This window comes from Bos mutus, chromosome 8 (assembly GCF_027580195.1).
Source record: "Bos mutus isolate GX-2022 chromosome 8, NWIPB_WYAK_1.1, whole genome shotgun sequence".
NCBI classification, from domain to species: domain Eukaryota; kingdom Metazoa; phylum Chordata; class Mammalia; order Artiodactyla; family Bovidae; genus Bos; species Bos mutus.
In genome coordinates, this window is record NC_091624.1 from 22,683,985 (window position 1) to 22,699,572 (window position 15,588).

General features: G+C 45.3%; 1 protein-coding gene across 3 annotated transcripts in view; it reads right to left on the reverse strand.

Moving 5' to 3' along the window:
- Positions 1-649: 649 nt before the first annotated feature.
- The window catches only part of LOC102266393 (F-box/WD repeat-containing protein 12), a 34,173-nt gene continuing 19,234 nt past the window's right edge, over positions 650-15,588 (reverse strand). For all 3 annotated transcript variants that reach the window (XM_070375202.1, XM_005904078.3, XM_070375203.1), the window contains exons 6-10: positions 8,461-8,619; positions 6,885-7,095; positions 5,647-5,825; positions 5,428-5,555; positions 650-1,237 (exon numbers count right to left, since the gene is read on the reverse strand). In XM_070375202.1, the coding sequence (XP_070231303.1) occupies positions 1,129-1,237; positions 5,428-5,555; positions 5,647-5,825; positions 6,885-7,095; positions 8,461-8,619 (786 nt within the window). In that variant the 3' untranslated portion in view covers positions 650-1,128. The remainder of the gene's footprint in view (positions 1,238-5,427; positions 5,556-5,646; positions 5,826-6,884; positions 7,096-8,460; positions 8,620-15,588) is intronic.

Below are 15,588 nucleotides of genomic sequence, written 5' to 3' on the forward strand. Positions count from 1 at the left end.
AGAAGTAGGGTATATTGGGAACTAGGCAGCCACAAGAGCAGAATGTAGTAGAGAACTTTTTAATCTTTATTTTCTATTTTCAAGGAGTTCTTCACTGTATGAATCTTGGTTTTGAGTACCTACTATTAAAGCTGAATGGGCCAGACTCTCCCATCCTGAACTTGATGGTGTGGGCTTGTGACCCAGGCCAGTAAATCCCATACGCACACTCCACTGAGTCGCAAAGAGTCGCATTTCCTTAGGGAAGTTTTCAGATAATGGCAGTGATGCCTGTTCAGTGACAGCGATGGGAGCATGGTGGCAGCAATGTGGTGGAGCCGGAGGGGAAATAGGGATATGAGCAGCAGAGCCGGGAAGCCAGGCCTTGCTGGAGCCGGCCCTGGTTGTCACCTGCTGCCAGCTTCCATGGTGCCAGGCCTACTCCTCAAGCCTGCACACTGCCCCTCTATGCTACTCTATTTCTTTCTAATAAATTCCTTTTTTGGTGTTAGTGATCCAGCCTGCTGTTCCTATTGCCTGCAATTAAGAATGCTAAAGACAGACCTGCTAACCCAGTCAGGGCTTCCATATGGACCAACTCCAGAGGCATCGCTGTCACAAGGCACAGAGTGGTGCCCTGCAGCCATGCAACGCTGTGCCACAGAACATCTGTAGGACACCCAGAGCTGTTTATTAATGTGTGTCTAAAGCATGTAACACAGACTAGGAAGATAAAAATATTTACTCCATTAATTACATATTTGGACAACAAAAAACAATTATGTTACAATCTTGAGTACTTTAAACCTGGGTTTTCTAGCACCCAAGGTCTTGCACTCATTCTTCTTGGCTACTTACTATCTGAATAGCCTTGGACAGTTTGATAGCTGGAAAATGGACCAACGGTGGGTTAACTCCTCTTCCACTACATTTCAACTTCTTTGAAAAATACAGACAGTAATATCTACACTGCAGGGCTTCTGCTGAGGATTTAAAAATAAGGTCACCTCACACACTTGTGTGGCCCACAGTAGGTATTTGAGGATCATTACTTCTTTTCCCGATGTTGATACAATAATTACTTTGGTCTCTGTATGCAGACAAGCCCCTCACCAACTGTGGTGACAATCTTCAGTTGATGCAGTCATCTTAGCCACAGCGCACTTGGAAGTAATATGACCTCAGAATACTAGTTCCGATGTTTCTGGCTTCCACGCCTACAATGCTCATACTGTCACTCTCCACATGAGTGAATCCACTGTGAAGGAAGGGACACGCTATATGTTAACTTTGGAAAAGGACAAACGTTTAAGTCATAAAGCTTTTACACGAAGATGGAGCTCAGCCTTGTACGTTCTCCACCCAGTCCACCCATCTGTGAGTATGCTAGGCTTTGACTTGAGGACCTACGTTCATTTATATCAAGTAGCAAAAATCATCACATTCTTGACTATGATCAGTCTGAGGTCTTCCTGATGGTAGCTGCCTAAATCACAATGATTCCAGCTACTCTAGAAACTTCTGATACAGGAGTGGGGGATACCTCATCCAATCTGGGCAAGTCAGAGTCATTTCTCCAGAATTTAGAATTACTATCAATTCCTAACCAGTCTTAGTGAAGGAGATGTAACCACAGGAGCCAATGGGGACTTCGGTTTCCACAAAAACACAATGCTGCTCTGTTGCATTATAGAAAAATTGAGCAAGTCTAGACCAACAAACAAAAAAAAGAACTAACCAACAAACAAAAACAGAAGGAACTTGCTGAGTTTCCCAAAGAAGCCCAGTTTTTGTCTATAGATTGCTTCTGAAACGAGCTTTGGCTTTCATGAACTACTTTCAGCTTAGAGTAAATGCCATGCTGACTTACTCAACTTAAGAGATTAATAAACCACTACAGTACGAGCGACTTCACTTTCACTTTTCACTTTCATGCATTGGAGAAGGAAATGGCAACCCACTCCAGTGTTCTTGCCTGGAGAATCCCAGGGACGGGGGAGCCTGGTGGGCTGCCGTCTATGGGGTCGCACAGAGTCGGACATGACTGAAGTGACTTAGCAGCAGCAGCAGCACAGTACTGCAAAGTAATTAGCCTCCAATGAAAATAAATTAATTTTAAAAAACGCATCTTGTGCAAACAACAACAGAGATTAATAACAAGAGTGGAATGTGGCAGTTTGCAGACTGTGTCAGAAAACTGCGAGATTGGGTTGGAAAATTGCAGGACTGGCTGGTCTGCGTGGGGTGAGCAGGGCAACAACTGCTCCCTGATACAAGCAGTCAGCCAGCAGTCTCCTTGGTTTGTTAGCAAATAAGGTTGAACTAGCACCTATCTTCTTTCTTTTTCTCTTTATAGACTTCCTCTTCATCTTCCCCCACGCCCTCAACTCATCTTTAGTAAATTTGCAGAACTCTGTAACTATCACTAAAACCCAGTTTTAAGAACATTTCCATTGGCCCCAAACGATCTGTTGTAGCCATCTGCAGTAAATCCCATCCTACCCCCAACCCTGGGCAGCAGTAATTAACCTTCTGTTCCTACACTTGCTTTTCTATATGTACCATATTAAAGGAATCATTCAATATGTGACCTTACACATTTGGCTTCTTTCACCAGCACAACATGTTGGCAGTTCACCCACGTGTATGTCATATGCCATTCCTCTTTACGGCTGAATAACATTCCCCTGTATGGACGCACCACAGTGGATTTATCCATTTACCAGCTGATGGGCATATGCACTGTTTGCACCTTTAGGGTTTTCTGAATAAATCTGCTAAGAACATTCAAGTACAAGTCTCTGTAGACATGTTTTATTTCTCCTAGGGGTATGCTGCTACGTTTGCTATTACATTTTTATTTACCACACCTGTTTTCTTTGGAGAATCAGAGTATGTGTTCACAGATTATAACATTTTAGGAAACTGAAAAGCTCCTAAAAAGTAATGAAAAGATAGATCAAATACAGTCCACAGCTGCCCATCCTGTGGGGATCAGCATGGAGCAAGGTTGCTGGGTTTATGATTGCCAATGAAGCCCTCAAAGAGAAAAATTACCACTTGCATCAAATAAGCATTTCTGAGGAATCTGTTATGAATTAGGAAGGAGCAGAATTCAAGGTTGTAATACATTCCAGGGTTCTGATTAAAGCACATTTATGTTACTAAGTGTGCTATGCTCATTGAGAAAATGTCATTTCAGTGAAAAGGTTTACCATCCTATAAAATGGGTGTGTTAGTCACTCAGCCGTGTCTGACTCTTGTGACCTCATGGACTGTAGCCCCCCAGGGTCCTCTATCCATAGAATCCTCCAGGCAAGAATAGCCATTCCCTTCTCCAGGAAATCTTCCTGATCCAGGGATCAAATCTGGGTCTCCTGTACTGCAGGTGAATTCTTTACCATCTGAGCCACCAGGGAAGCCTCAGAATAGCACAGTTTAAAAACACATAAAAAACAGAAGTTTCTGGAACTTCCCTGGTGGCTCAGTGGTTCAGAATGTGCCTGCCAACAATATAGGGGACACATGTTTGATTCTTGGTCCAGGAAGATCCAACATGCCACAGGGCAACAAAGCCCATGTGCCACAATTACTAAGCCCATACTCTAGAGCCTGAGCTCTGCAACGAGAAGCCACCGCAACTGGAAAAAGCCTGCATGCAACAATGAAGACCTAGCACAGAGGTAAGTAAATAAAGTGTAATTTAAAAAATGTTTCTAATAGTGCACAATGAATATTTCAGTGAATGAATGTGTTCTGCTTTGTGTGATGCATGTAGAGCAGTGTTTAAAAATGTGTAAAAAAGAAGTTTCTAGAAGTGCTACTTGCTTACTAAGTTGACAACAGTGTTTTTTCAGTGAAAAGATGTTCTAACCATTCAGTAATGATACAGGGAATTCTTTAAAGGCACATATAAAAACGGAAAGGAAAAAAAAGCACATCTTGGGAGACCAACATCGCTGGCAAGCTCTTCAGTGGCCTCCTTCCAGTGGCAACAAGTGTTTGTTCGCACATACATCTCCTGCCACTGGAGGGAAAAAATCATTACTGAGGGGTCATGAGTGGATGTGGGGTGTGTAATCAGGGCCTCCATCGGCCTGAGGGGCTTGCTTCACAATGGTTGGCCTGCGGCCCAGGTACAGACAGAACAGAGCAAGGCCACCTCTCCCGAGCACAGGGGAGGGTAGATAACAACATATTAGGGTCTTCAGTAGGAAATATACAGCCCCTCATGGCCTGCAGTGTGGAGATGGAATGTTATGGCTCTTAAACTCAGCAACAAGGTAGGTTTGTTATACTGGAGTGGGTTGCCATTTCCTTCTCCAGGGGATCTTCCTGACCCAGGGATCAAACCTGGGTCTCCTGCATTGCAGGCAGAAGCTTTACCATCTGAGCTGCTAGGGAAGCAGGTTTGTTAATAGAAATATTTAATTGTAAAAATATTTAGTTTGGGGCATTGCATTTTTTTAAATTAACACTGGAAGATGTTTGCCACAGGAGGCTGAATTAATCCCATAACTCATGACAAGTAACTGATGATTATGAAGCAGGAGGTGTTACCATAAGTAACCCAGTGAAACAGACAATCTGGAAGCCCTGTCCTTACTTTGCAGGACTTACTCTGGTAAGAAAAAACATGTCATCCCCCAATTCTGGGCTGCCCTGGTAGGTCAGCTGGTGAAGAATCCACCTGCAATGCAGGAGACCCCAGTTCCATTCCTGGGTCTGGAAGATCCCCTGGGGAAGGGATAGGCTACCCACTCCAGTATTCTTGAGCTTCCCTCGTGGCTCAGGCAGTGAAGAATTCACCTGCAATGCGGGAGACCTGGGTTTGATCCCTGGGTTGAAAGATCCCCTGGAGGAGGGCATGGCAACCCACTCCAGTATTCTTGCCTGGAGAATCACCAGGGACAGAGGAGCCTGGTGGGCTACAGTCCGTGGGGTTGCAAACAGTCAGACACAACTGAATGACTAAGCATAGCATCCCCAATTCTAATTGTAAATCAGAGCACAAAAATCATATTCTCTTCAACTTTTACAGTCTTGCCCCTATGGCCACCTAGGTTTGGTAAATGGACCTGGCATTGTGCAGGTTACAGAGGTGGGGTAAGGGCTGCATCCAGGCTGACCCCAGCTTCACTGTGCATCCCTGTGGGCCTTTGGGCAAAACCCACATCGCTGATTTCATCTGGGAAACGTGGGTGATGCTAACTGCAGGTGGTGGCTTTGTATATTAAAGGAGATAATGCAAATGATGCACAGTGTAGCATTTTTTTTAAAACCAGAGGATAAATATGAACAGTGACTTGCCTCAGGTCCCCATATAGGGAGGGGCAGGCTGGGCTAAGACCCCAAGTCCTATTCACATTCTTGCCAATGGTATCCTCTTGCTGGGAGGCCATGAGAGGCCATTGTGTAGCTAACATTTAAAAAGTCAGAAGCAATTACCTGGCCCATCTGTGGGACCCACCAAGCAAATGATAGCAGCTCTTGAGGACGGGAAATTTATTTTCCTTGTTCCACATGTAGACTCGCAGGGAGAGGTCAAAGGAAGAGGTGATGACTCGAGTCTGGTCCTTGAAATGAAAAACCAAGTGAGGCAGGAATGTGGGCTCCAAGGCACGGAGCCATGAGGCTGGCAGCAGGCGGGCAAGGGGCCACACTCACCACCCACATGGACGTGATGGGCCTCTGGTGGTCCTGAAAGGCCACCAGCTGCAGGCCGTGAATGGTGAAGAGCACCAGCTCCGAGCCGGACACCAGCAGGATCACCTGGGAGCCGTGGCCCTTCATGAGGTGAGGAGGCATCATGGTGTCTGGCAGCAGGAAGCTCGCAATCTGTCGTACTTTTTGAAATAAAGGCACACAGATTGTCATGTCTTAGTAGCAGCTGGGGGTCTGGAATAGACATGCCTCACCTACAAGGATGTGGAATAATGAAAAGAGCAACAGCTTTGTGCTGCATCTGCAGTCAATCCTGACCCATGCATTTACTCCCCTAGTCTACTGGTCATCAGCTGTCGAACGCTGATCATGCTGCTTTACAGGGAGACTGTGAGGTTCAAAGCGATATGCACATGGCAGTGACAGTATCTGGCCTATGGTACTATCCAGGGGTGCGGCCTCCACCCTGCTTTCTACCCTTCCCCATCTAAGACAGGGGGATGTAAGACATGACCACAAGAGAACTATGACATTTATGACATCTGCTGAAAACTACTGTTGAAGATTCTTTTATACTGTACAGCATTCCTTGTTAAAAAAAAAAAATTAATTCGATCATTTCCTTATGGAATTTAGTTAGCACCAGGAAAACAAAATTACCTCTTTTGAAGAGTTCATGCGTTTTCTCGTATCAGACAAGGGATTATATTACACATCCTGTTTCCCTTTTTTTCCTCGGCTGCCAGGAAGCTCAGAGTAAAATTTATGGTCAAATGATGATAGGAAAACAAATGAATATAATACAAAGGAAAAAACGCTAAGGAACAAAGAAAAGGCCTATCAGGGTGGTGTGGGGTTTGGAAAACAGAGGAGACAGGAAAAGACAAAAATGTGGGTCTTATTTTCCTACTGGACTAGGAGCTCCTTAGGGAAGAGCTCCTTATTCATCTCTGTGGGCACTCAGTGCTGAGAGTGGTGACTCTGACACAGTTGTAAAAGGAGAGGTGGGATGAATGGACGAAGAGAAGGGAGAAGAGTGGACAGCAGTTAACCTCTGAATCCCACGGCCATGCAGAGGGCCCCAACACACAGCAAATGTTCAACTACTCCACCAGCACACAAAAGCACAACTAGAAGACATCTGTGGGGTCACTATGATTCACTGAGAGGAAAGAAAAAGTGCCCCAAAGGAAACATGAAGAAGCACTGTAAGGTAGTGGTGGTGACATGGGGATCCTTACCGAGAACCTCCACTCTATCCCTGGACTTCCTGCTCCCTAGCTCATAGGTGGTGATGACCAACTGCATGCCATTGTCATTTCTGTGCATCACCATCAGCCTGGCTGCCTCGTCGGGGGTCCAGCAGGCTCTGGACGTCAGCCAGATGGGGAGAGTGGTGGAGGCAGGAGTCTCATCTTCTGACCGGCAGAGCAAGGACTGAGTGTAGAACACCTGGGGAACAGCACCGCACGTCTCATCGCTGGTGAGGGAGGAGACTTCTCCAACCAGGAGCCCTCCGAAAGACCACATCCACGGTGACTGTACTGGGTCTCACAGGGTGCCTCATGTGGACCCGCCTTTCTCAAACGCCCTTACCAAGGAAAAGAGGTTAACCCCACACCATGTCTGGCCCTGCTGGAAAGATCTTGGCACACCAGTCCCAGTGAGGTCAGCATAATGGGTGAATCAAATAAATGGATTTTCTTTTCCTGAGCGCCTATCACCATCTTGCTTTTGCCTCCAATGTCTTCCTCCATATTCCTTTCCTGTCTTCTTGCAGTCTGGCTCCAAACCCCTTCTTGGTCCCCGGAACTGATTTGAGGCTGCCCACCGATCCTATGGCCTCTCTCCTTTGGCTGCCCTCCCTGACCCCTGGCCTCCCCTGACTCCCAGGTCTCGGCACTTCCACTTCCATCCAGCTAGGCCACTGATTCTCTTTTTCTGTCCTTCCTTGCTCACCGACCCCAGTATGTCTCAAGACCCGCTCCAGCTGCCTGCTTTTTACTCCAGTCTAATTTTCCAATTCAGGCTTTCCGGGTGGCTCAGTGGTAAAGAATCCGCCTGCCAATGCAGGAGACACAGAAGATGCAGGCTTGATCCCTGGGTTGGGTAAATCCTCTGGAGTACGAAATGACAACCCACTCCAGTAGTCTTGCCTGGGAAATCCCATGAACAGAGGCGCCTGGCAGGCTACAATCCATGGTGTCACAAAGAGTTGGACACGACTGAATGACAGAGCTCATGGGTGCACCTGCGCGTGCACACTCACACACACACTTTTCCAGTTCACACCCTGGCACTCAGCCTGAGCATCTCTGAGCCCTCACTGGCAGAGGCAGCCATTCTCACAGGCAAGCTGTGTATGGGCCTCCAAGTAATGGATACAGTCCCTATGCTGTCAGCATCTCCTCCATGCTGGCCCAGACACTGTCTTCCTTAATCTTGTTGAAGCCTGTTCTCAGGCCACTAATACCTCATGAGCATTTCCACAAGGAAGTCCCAAACCTTTTCAAAACTGAATTCTGTCATCTCCAGTCAGATAGCTGACCCCCTCCAGCCTGTGGGCAACACGGGAGCCTGGAAAGAACAGAGACTCCTGGGTGAGGCTGCCATGGCCATCAGCTCAGCTGGTGGCCCTGAGAAGGCAGTCCCTACTGTGAAAGGTCACAGATGACTCATCATCACCCATACATGCAGGTTTGGTCCTACATGAGAAGCTGCCCCCACAGATGCACCCCAAAAGCCTAGGGCATAGGATCCACCACCCTTGTGCACAAAGCCAGCCACCTGAGGCAAGGGACACAGCCCACCACTGACCTCCGGGCTCAGGTCTGAGTTCTGGGTTGACGCAAACACCCACTGCCGGTCAGGTGAGCAGAGGAGACTGGTGGGGTTGCCGGGAAACACGTTGACTCTGGAGAGCAGCTGCAGCCAGGGCACCGTAAGTGTGTAGAGTGCCCCTTCAGCACAGGCGGCCTGCAAGCAACGGATCAAAAATGGGATCAAGACCCAAAAAGAATCAGAAAGTGTCCAAGGAGATAAGCAAAGGTCTAAGAAACACAGAAATGAAGTTCCTACAGAAGAAAAGTCAACTAATTAACAGACTAACACTGAAAATCCATGTTCAAGGACTTCCCTGGTGGTCCAGTGGTAAAAAATCTGCCTTCCAATCCGCAGGGGATGTGGGTTTGAACCCTGACCGGGGAACTATGATCCTACACACCACTAAGCAACTACGCCTGAGCGCCGAAACTACTGAGTCCACGTGCTGCAACAAACACGTGGTACAGTCAAAACAAACAAACAAAATTCATGTAAAAACTTTCTGGCGATAAATCCTGGGGAAGTTGAGCTGGGATGGTCACCACAGACACATCACAATAAAACTGACTACTAGGCTTTAAATCTTTCAAAAAATCCTTTAGGCCTTTGATTTTTTAAAACTCCAGTATTTAACAAGAGAAATAAGGGTGGCAGTAGACATTTCCAACAGAAACACTGTGGCATAATATTTTCACAAAATTTAAGGAAAGCATGAGCCAGGGATGCAGTGGCCAGCCAGGTCACTCTTCAAGCCCCCAGACTACAGAACCACAATGCTAATGCAAGAATTGCATTCATGGGTCCTTCCTCGGGACCTGACCAGGGGATGGGCTTCATCAAATCACAAGATACAACGAATATGTCACCAAAAGAACTAGTGTTGTTATGAAATACATTAAACCGTAAATCAAAGAGCTAATTAAAAAAAAAGGTAGACACAAGAGAAGAACAGGGTGTAAATATTTTATGTTCTCAAAAAGCTGGAAATAATATATCTTTAAAAAGTGAGGGAGGATCAAAATAGAATAACTCACTGACTGCCATGGGAGTAAAGAGTAAAGACAACAAATAAAACAGGTGACAGGCCCAAATAAGGAAAAAGGAGAAAGAAAGTGTTAAGGTAAAGAAAACCGGGGCTTCCTTGGTGGTCCAGTGGCAAAGAATCCCCATTCCCAATGCAGAGGGCCTGGCTTTGATCCCTGTTCAGATCCTATTCCAGGGGATCTTCCCAACCCAGGGATCAAACCCAAGTCTCTCGTGTCTCCTGCATTGGCAAATGGATTCTTTACCGCTGCGCCACCTGGGAAGTCCTTACTTGGCTGCACCAAGTCTGAGTTGAGGCACTTCAGAGTTGCAGCCTGTGGACTCCTGGCTGAGCCTCCAACAAAAGGGGGAAGGACAGTACCCACCGTCACGAGTTTTTAAGCAGGTTGTCATATATGAGAAGCATATAATGCCCTGCTTAAAAAAAAACAACTCTGGCGTTGGTTAAGACTCTTGAGAGTCCCTTGGACAGTAAGGAGATCCAACCAGTCCATCTTAAAGGAAATCAGTCCTGACTATTCACTGGAAGGACTGATGCTGAAGCTGAAACTCCAATTCTATGGCCACATGATGTGAAGAACTGACTCAATGAAAAAGACCCTGATGCTGGAAAAGATTGAAGGCGGGAGAAGGGGACGACAGAGGATGAGATGGTTGGATGGCATCACTGACTTGATGGACATGAGTTTGAATAAGCTCCAGGAGTTGGTGATGGACAGGGGAGCCTGGCGTGCTGCAGTCCATGGGGTCGCAAAGAGCTGGACACGACTGAGCAACTGAACTGAACTGAGGAGTGTTCAAATCATCTGCATAATTTAAAAGCTGCATTGTGTCCTTTTTCCTGAGTGGTACCAGTTCTTTATATATTCTCGACACAGTCCTATGTCATGTTTATATATGGGAAATACATTATTCCAGTTTGAAGCTTGCCATTTATTTTCCTTAACGTCTTCTAAAAAGTTCTGAACTTGATGAAATCGAATTTGTTTATTTTTTATTACACAGCTAGTCCTTTGTGAGTCCTAAGAAATTGTTACCTTTGAAAAGTTTCTACTAATCTACTCCCCTGCAAAACAGTTAGAATTAATAGGTTGAACTTCCCTGGTGAGCCAGTGGTTAAGACTCTGAACTGCTAGTACAAGGGGCACAGGTTTAATCCCTGGGTGGGGAAGGTCCCGCAAGTCGCACAGTGCGGGCAAAAAATAATAAAAAAATTTTTCTTTTTTACCAAAGAATTAATAGGTAAATTTAGCAAGGCTGTTGGATACAGGTAACTATACAAAAGTCAAACGCAAGTCTCTGTATATTTATACAGAAATTATTTCTATGTATGCTACATAGTGCATGCATGGCAATTTCTTTATAAATACAAAACCATACATTCTCCTATTACTCTTGGTCTGCACCCTACCCACTCACGTAGCCTCAAGACAGAAGAGTATGGAGTCAACAACAGTTTAATGGATGGGGGACCTTATGTCTGAAGCAAGGCCCTTAAGTGACATTCTACCATATGCAGCAGGGAGCAGGCAGGACATAGCAGCAGTCTTCACTGTTGAGGGGGCAGTTGGTGTTGTTCAGTGGCTCAGTTGTGTCCAACTTTTTGCGACCCCATGGACTGCAGTATGCCAGGCTTCCCTGTCCTTCACCATCTCCTGGAGTTTGCTCAAACTCACATCCATTGAATCAGTGATGCAATCCAACCATCTCATCCTCTGTCATTCCCTTTTCCTCCTGTCTTCAATCTTTCCCAGCATCAGGGTCTTTTCTAATGAGTTGGTTCTTCTCATCAGGTGGCCAAAATATTGGAGCTTCAGCTTTAGCATCAATCCTTCTAATGAGTATTCAAGATTAATGTCCTTTATGACTGACTGGTTTGATCCCCTTGCAGTCCAAGGGACTCTCAAGAGTCTTCTCCAACACCACAGTTCAAAAGCATTAATCTCTGCAGTTCAGCCTTTATGGTCCAACTCTCACATAGCATGACTACTGGAAAAAACCATACCTTTGACTACACAGACCACTGTTGGCAAAGTAATGTCTCTGCTTTTTAATACGCTGTCTAGGTTGGTCACAGCTTTTCTTCCAAGGAGCAAGTGTCTCTTAATTTCATGGCTACAGTCACCATCTGCAGTGATTTTGGAGCCCAAGAAACTAGTCTCTCATTGTTTCCCCATCTATTTGCCATGAAGTGATGGGACTGGATGCCATGATCTTAGTTTTTTGAATGTTGAATTTTAAGCCAGCTTTTTCACTCTCTTCTTTCACTTTCATCAAGAAGCTCTTTAGTTCCTCTTTGCTTTCTGCCATAACAGTGGTGTCATCTGCAAATCTGAGGTTACTGATATTTTTCCCAGCAATCTTGATTCCAGCTTTTGCTTCGTCTAGCTCGGCATTTCGCATGATGTACTCTGCATATAAGTTAAATAAGCAGGGTGACAACATACAGCCTTGAAGTACTCCTTTTCCCATTTGGAACCAGTCTGTTGTGCCATGTCCAGTTCTAACTGTTGCTTCTTGACTTGCATCCGGATTTCTCAGGAGGCAGGTCAGGTGGTTTGGTATTCCCATCTCTTGAAGAATTTTCCACAGTTTGTTGTGATCCACACAGTCAAAGGCTTTAGCATAGTCAATGAAGCAGAAGTATGTTTTTCTGGAATTCTCTTTTTCTATGATCCAGCATATGTTGGCAATTTGATCTCTGGTTCCTTTGCCTTTTCTAAATCCAGCTTGAACATCTGGAAGTTCTCGGTTCACATACCGCTGAAACCTAGGTTGGAGAATTTTGAGCATTACTTTGCTAGCATGTGAGATGAGTGCAATTGTGGGGTAGTTTGAACATTCTTTGACGTTGCCCTTCTTTGGGATTGGAATGAAAACTGATCTTTTCCAGTCCTGTGCCACTGCTGAATTTTCCATGTTTGCTGGCGTACTGAATGCAGTTCTTTAACAGTATCATCTTTCAGGATTTTAAATAGCTCAGCTGGAATTCCATCACATCCACTAGCTTTGTTCATAGTAATGCTTCCTAAGGCCCACTTCACACTCCAGGATGCCTAGATCTAGAGTGACCAGACCATCATGGTTATCTGGGTCATTAGGATCTTTTTAATATAATTCTTCTGTGTATTCTTGCCACCTCTTCTTAATATCTTCAGCTTCTGTTAAGTTCATACCATTTCTGTCCTTTATTATGCCCATCTTTGCATGAAATGTTCCCTTGGTATCTCTAATTTTCTTGAAGAGATCTCTAGTCTTTTCCGTTCTATTGTTTTCCTCTATTTCTTTGCAGTGTTCACAGAGGAAGGCTTTCTTATCTCTCCTTGCTATTGTTTGAAACTCTGCATTCAGATGGATATGTCTTCCCTTTTCTCCTTTGCCTTTTGCTTTTGTTCTTTTCTCAGCTATTTGTAAGACCTCCTCAGACAACCATTGTGCCTTTTTGCATTTCATTTCTTGGAGATGGTGTTGATCGCTGCTTCCTGTACAATGTTACAAACCTCTGTCCATAGTTCTTCAGGCACTCTATCAGCTCTAATCCCTTGAATCTATTTGTCACTTCCCACTGTATAATTGTAAGGGATTTGATTTAAAGTGTAAGTGTTAGTCTCTCAGTCATGTCAGACTCTTTGCAACCTCATGGACTGTAGCCTGCCGGACTCCTCTCTCCATGGGGGTTCTCCAGGCAAGAATACTGGAGTGAATTGCTACTTCCTACTCCAAGGGATCTTCCTGACCCAGGGATCGAACTCGCATCTCCCACATTGAAGGCAGATTCTTTACTGTCTGAGCCACCGGGGAAGCCCAGGATTGTCTTTATTCAGACTAAATAATACAGTTTACTCATTTCCCTGCTTTCCAGGCCTCTTGCATCCCACTTCTTGCTCTTTCCTTCCCCCTTCTTTTTTTCCTCCAGACTGCAGACTGTGCTTTCCCAGGAAGGGCTTTATTATCAGCCTGTGTGCTCTCTGCTCAGGAGGCTCATGCTTCATTCAAGCCTGTTTCTGTCCCTTGATACTCCTGTAACTCCTCCTGTCTGTAGTCCAGTTTATGGTCAGAATTATGGAATTGATTTAGATCATACCCTTATGGCCTAGTGGTTTTCCCTCCTTTCTTCAATTTAAGTCTAAATTTTGCAATTAGGAGTTCATAATCTGAGCCACAGTCAGCTCCTGGTCTTGTTTTTGCTGACTATATAGAGCTTCTCCATCTTTGGCTGCAAAGAATATAATAAATCTGATTTCGGTATTGACCATCTGGTGACGTCCATGTATAGGAGGGAGACCAATTACAGAGGTAACTGACATCAGGTTGGCTTGTCAGTTACCAGGGAAACCAGCAGAGGAGCCCGTCCCTCACCACCCCTTTGATAAACTATCATGGAGAAGATGCTCTGATCTAAAGATTAGAATAATCACTAACTGGAGGTGGGGGCAAGTATGTATTAGGGGGGAGTAGGTATTAAGGGTTGGTCATGTGAGTAGGGGCTGATCATGTGAGTAGGGTATAGGTGAAGAAGGGACTGGTCGAGCAAAGGATGTACAGACAGCAAGAGAAGAGCCATCTTGGGTAGCATGATCACAATTATTTATGTTCTATATATGCTGTATACTAGCAATGGAAAAAATTGGAAAAGTACATTTTAAAATAACATTAAGGGACTTGCCTCATGGTCCAGTCATTAAAAATCTGCCTCCCCATGCAGGGGATGTGAGTTCAATCCCTGGTTGGGGAAGATCTTAAGATCCCACACGCGTGCATGCTCAGTAACATCCCACTCTTTGGGAAGCGATTAGACTGTAGCCTGCTAGTTTCTTCTGTCCATGGAATTTCCCAGGCAGTAATACTCAGAGTGTCCATTTCCTGCTCCAGAGGATCTTCCTGAACCTAAGATCGAACCCATGTCTCCTGCATTGGGATGTGGTCTTAACCACTGCATCACCAGGGAAGCCATAAGATCCCACGTGCCTCGGGGCAACTAAGTCCGTGCCCCACAACTGAGCTGGCAAGCTCTGGAGCCTGTGCACCACAAGTACTAACAGAGAGCAGCCCCTGTGCTACAACAAAGAGCCTGTGCCCAGCAATGATGATTGATCCCGAGTGCGGCAACTAAGACCTGATGCAGGCAAAAATAAATGAATACTTTAAAATAATATTTAAACAGTATGAAAATGCTTGTAGCAGACTATGTGCAAGTGCTGTTCACTTAAAACCACAAAACTTTGTTGAGGAAAATAAATGAAGGCCTATATATATATATGGACATATATGCTTGATGAAAGTCAAAGGGGAGAATGCAAAAGTTGGGTTAAAGCTCAACATTCAGAAAACGAAGATCATGGCATCTAGTCCCATCACTTCATGGGAAATAGATGGGGAAACAGTGGAAACAGTGTCAGACTTTATTTTTTGGGGCTCCAACATCACTGCAGATGGATTGCAGCCATGAAATTAAAAGATGCTTACTCATTGGAAGGAAAGTTATGACTGACCTAGATAGCACATTAAAAAGCAGAAATATTACTTTGCCAACAAAGGTCCGTCTAGTCAAGGCTATGGTTTTTCCAGTGGTCATGTATGGATGTGAGAGTTGGATAGTGAAGAAAGCTGAGCGCTGAAGAACTGATGCTTTTGAACTGTGGTGCTGGAGAAGACTCTTGAGAGTCCCTTGGACTGCCAGGAGATCCAACCAGTCCATCCTAAAGGAGACCAGTCCTGGGTGCTCATTAGAAGGACTGGTGTGAGGCTGAAACTCGAATACTTTGGCCACTTTATGCGAAGAGTTGACTCATTGGAAAAGACCCTGATGCTGGGAGGGATTGGGGGCAGGAGGAGAAGGGGTCGACAGAGGATGAGATGGCTGGATGGCATCACCAACTCGATGCACCTGAGTTTGGGTGAACTCCAGGAGTTGGTGATGGACAGGGAGGCCTGGGTGTTGCGATTCATGGGGTCACAAAGAGTCGGACATGACTGAGCGACTGAACTGAACTGATGCCGTATTCATGGCTTAGAAGACTGAATACTAAGGTGTTAGTTGTTCCCAAATTAATGTACAGATTCAAAGTAAGCAAAAAC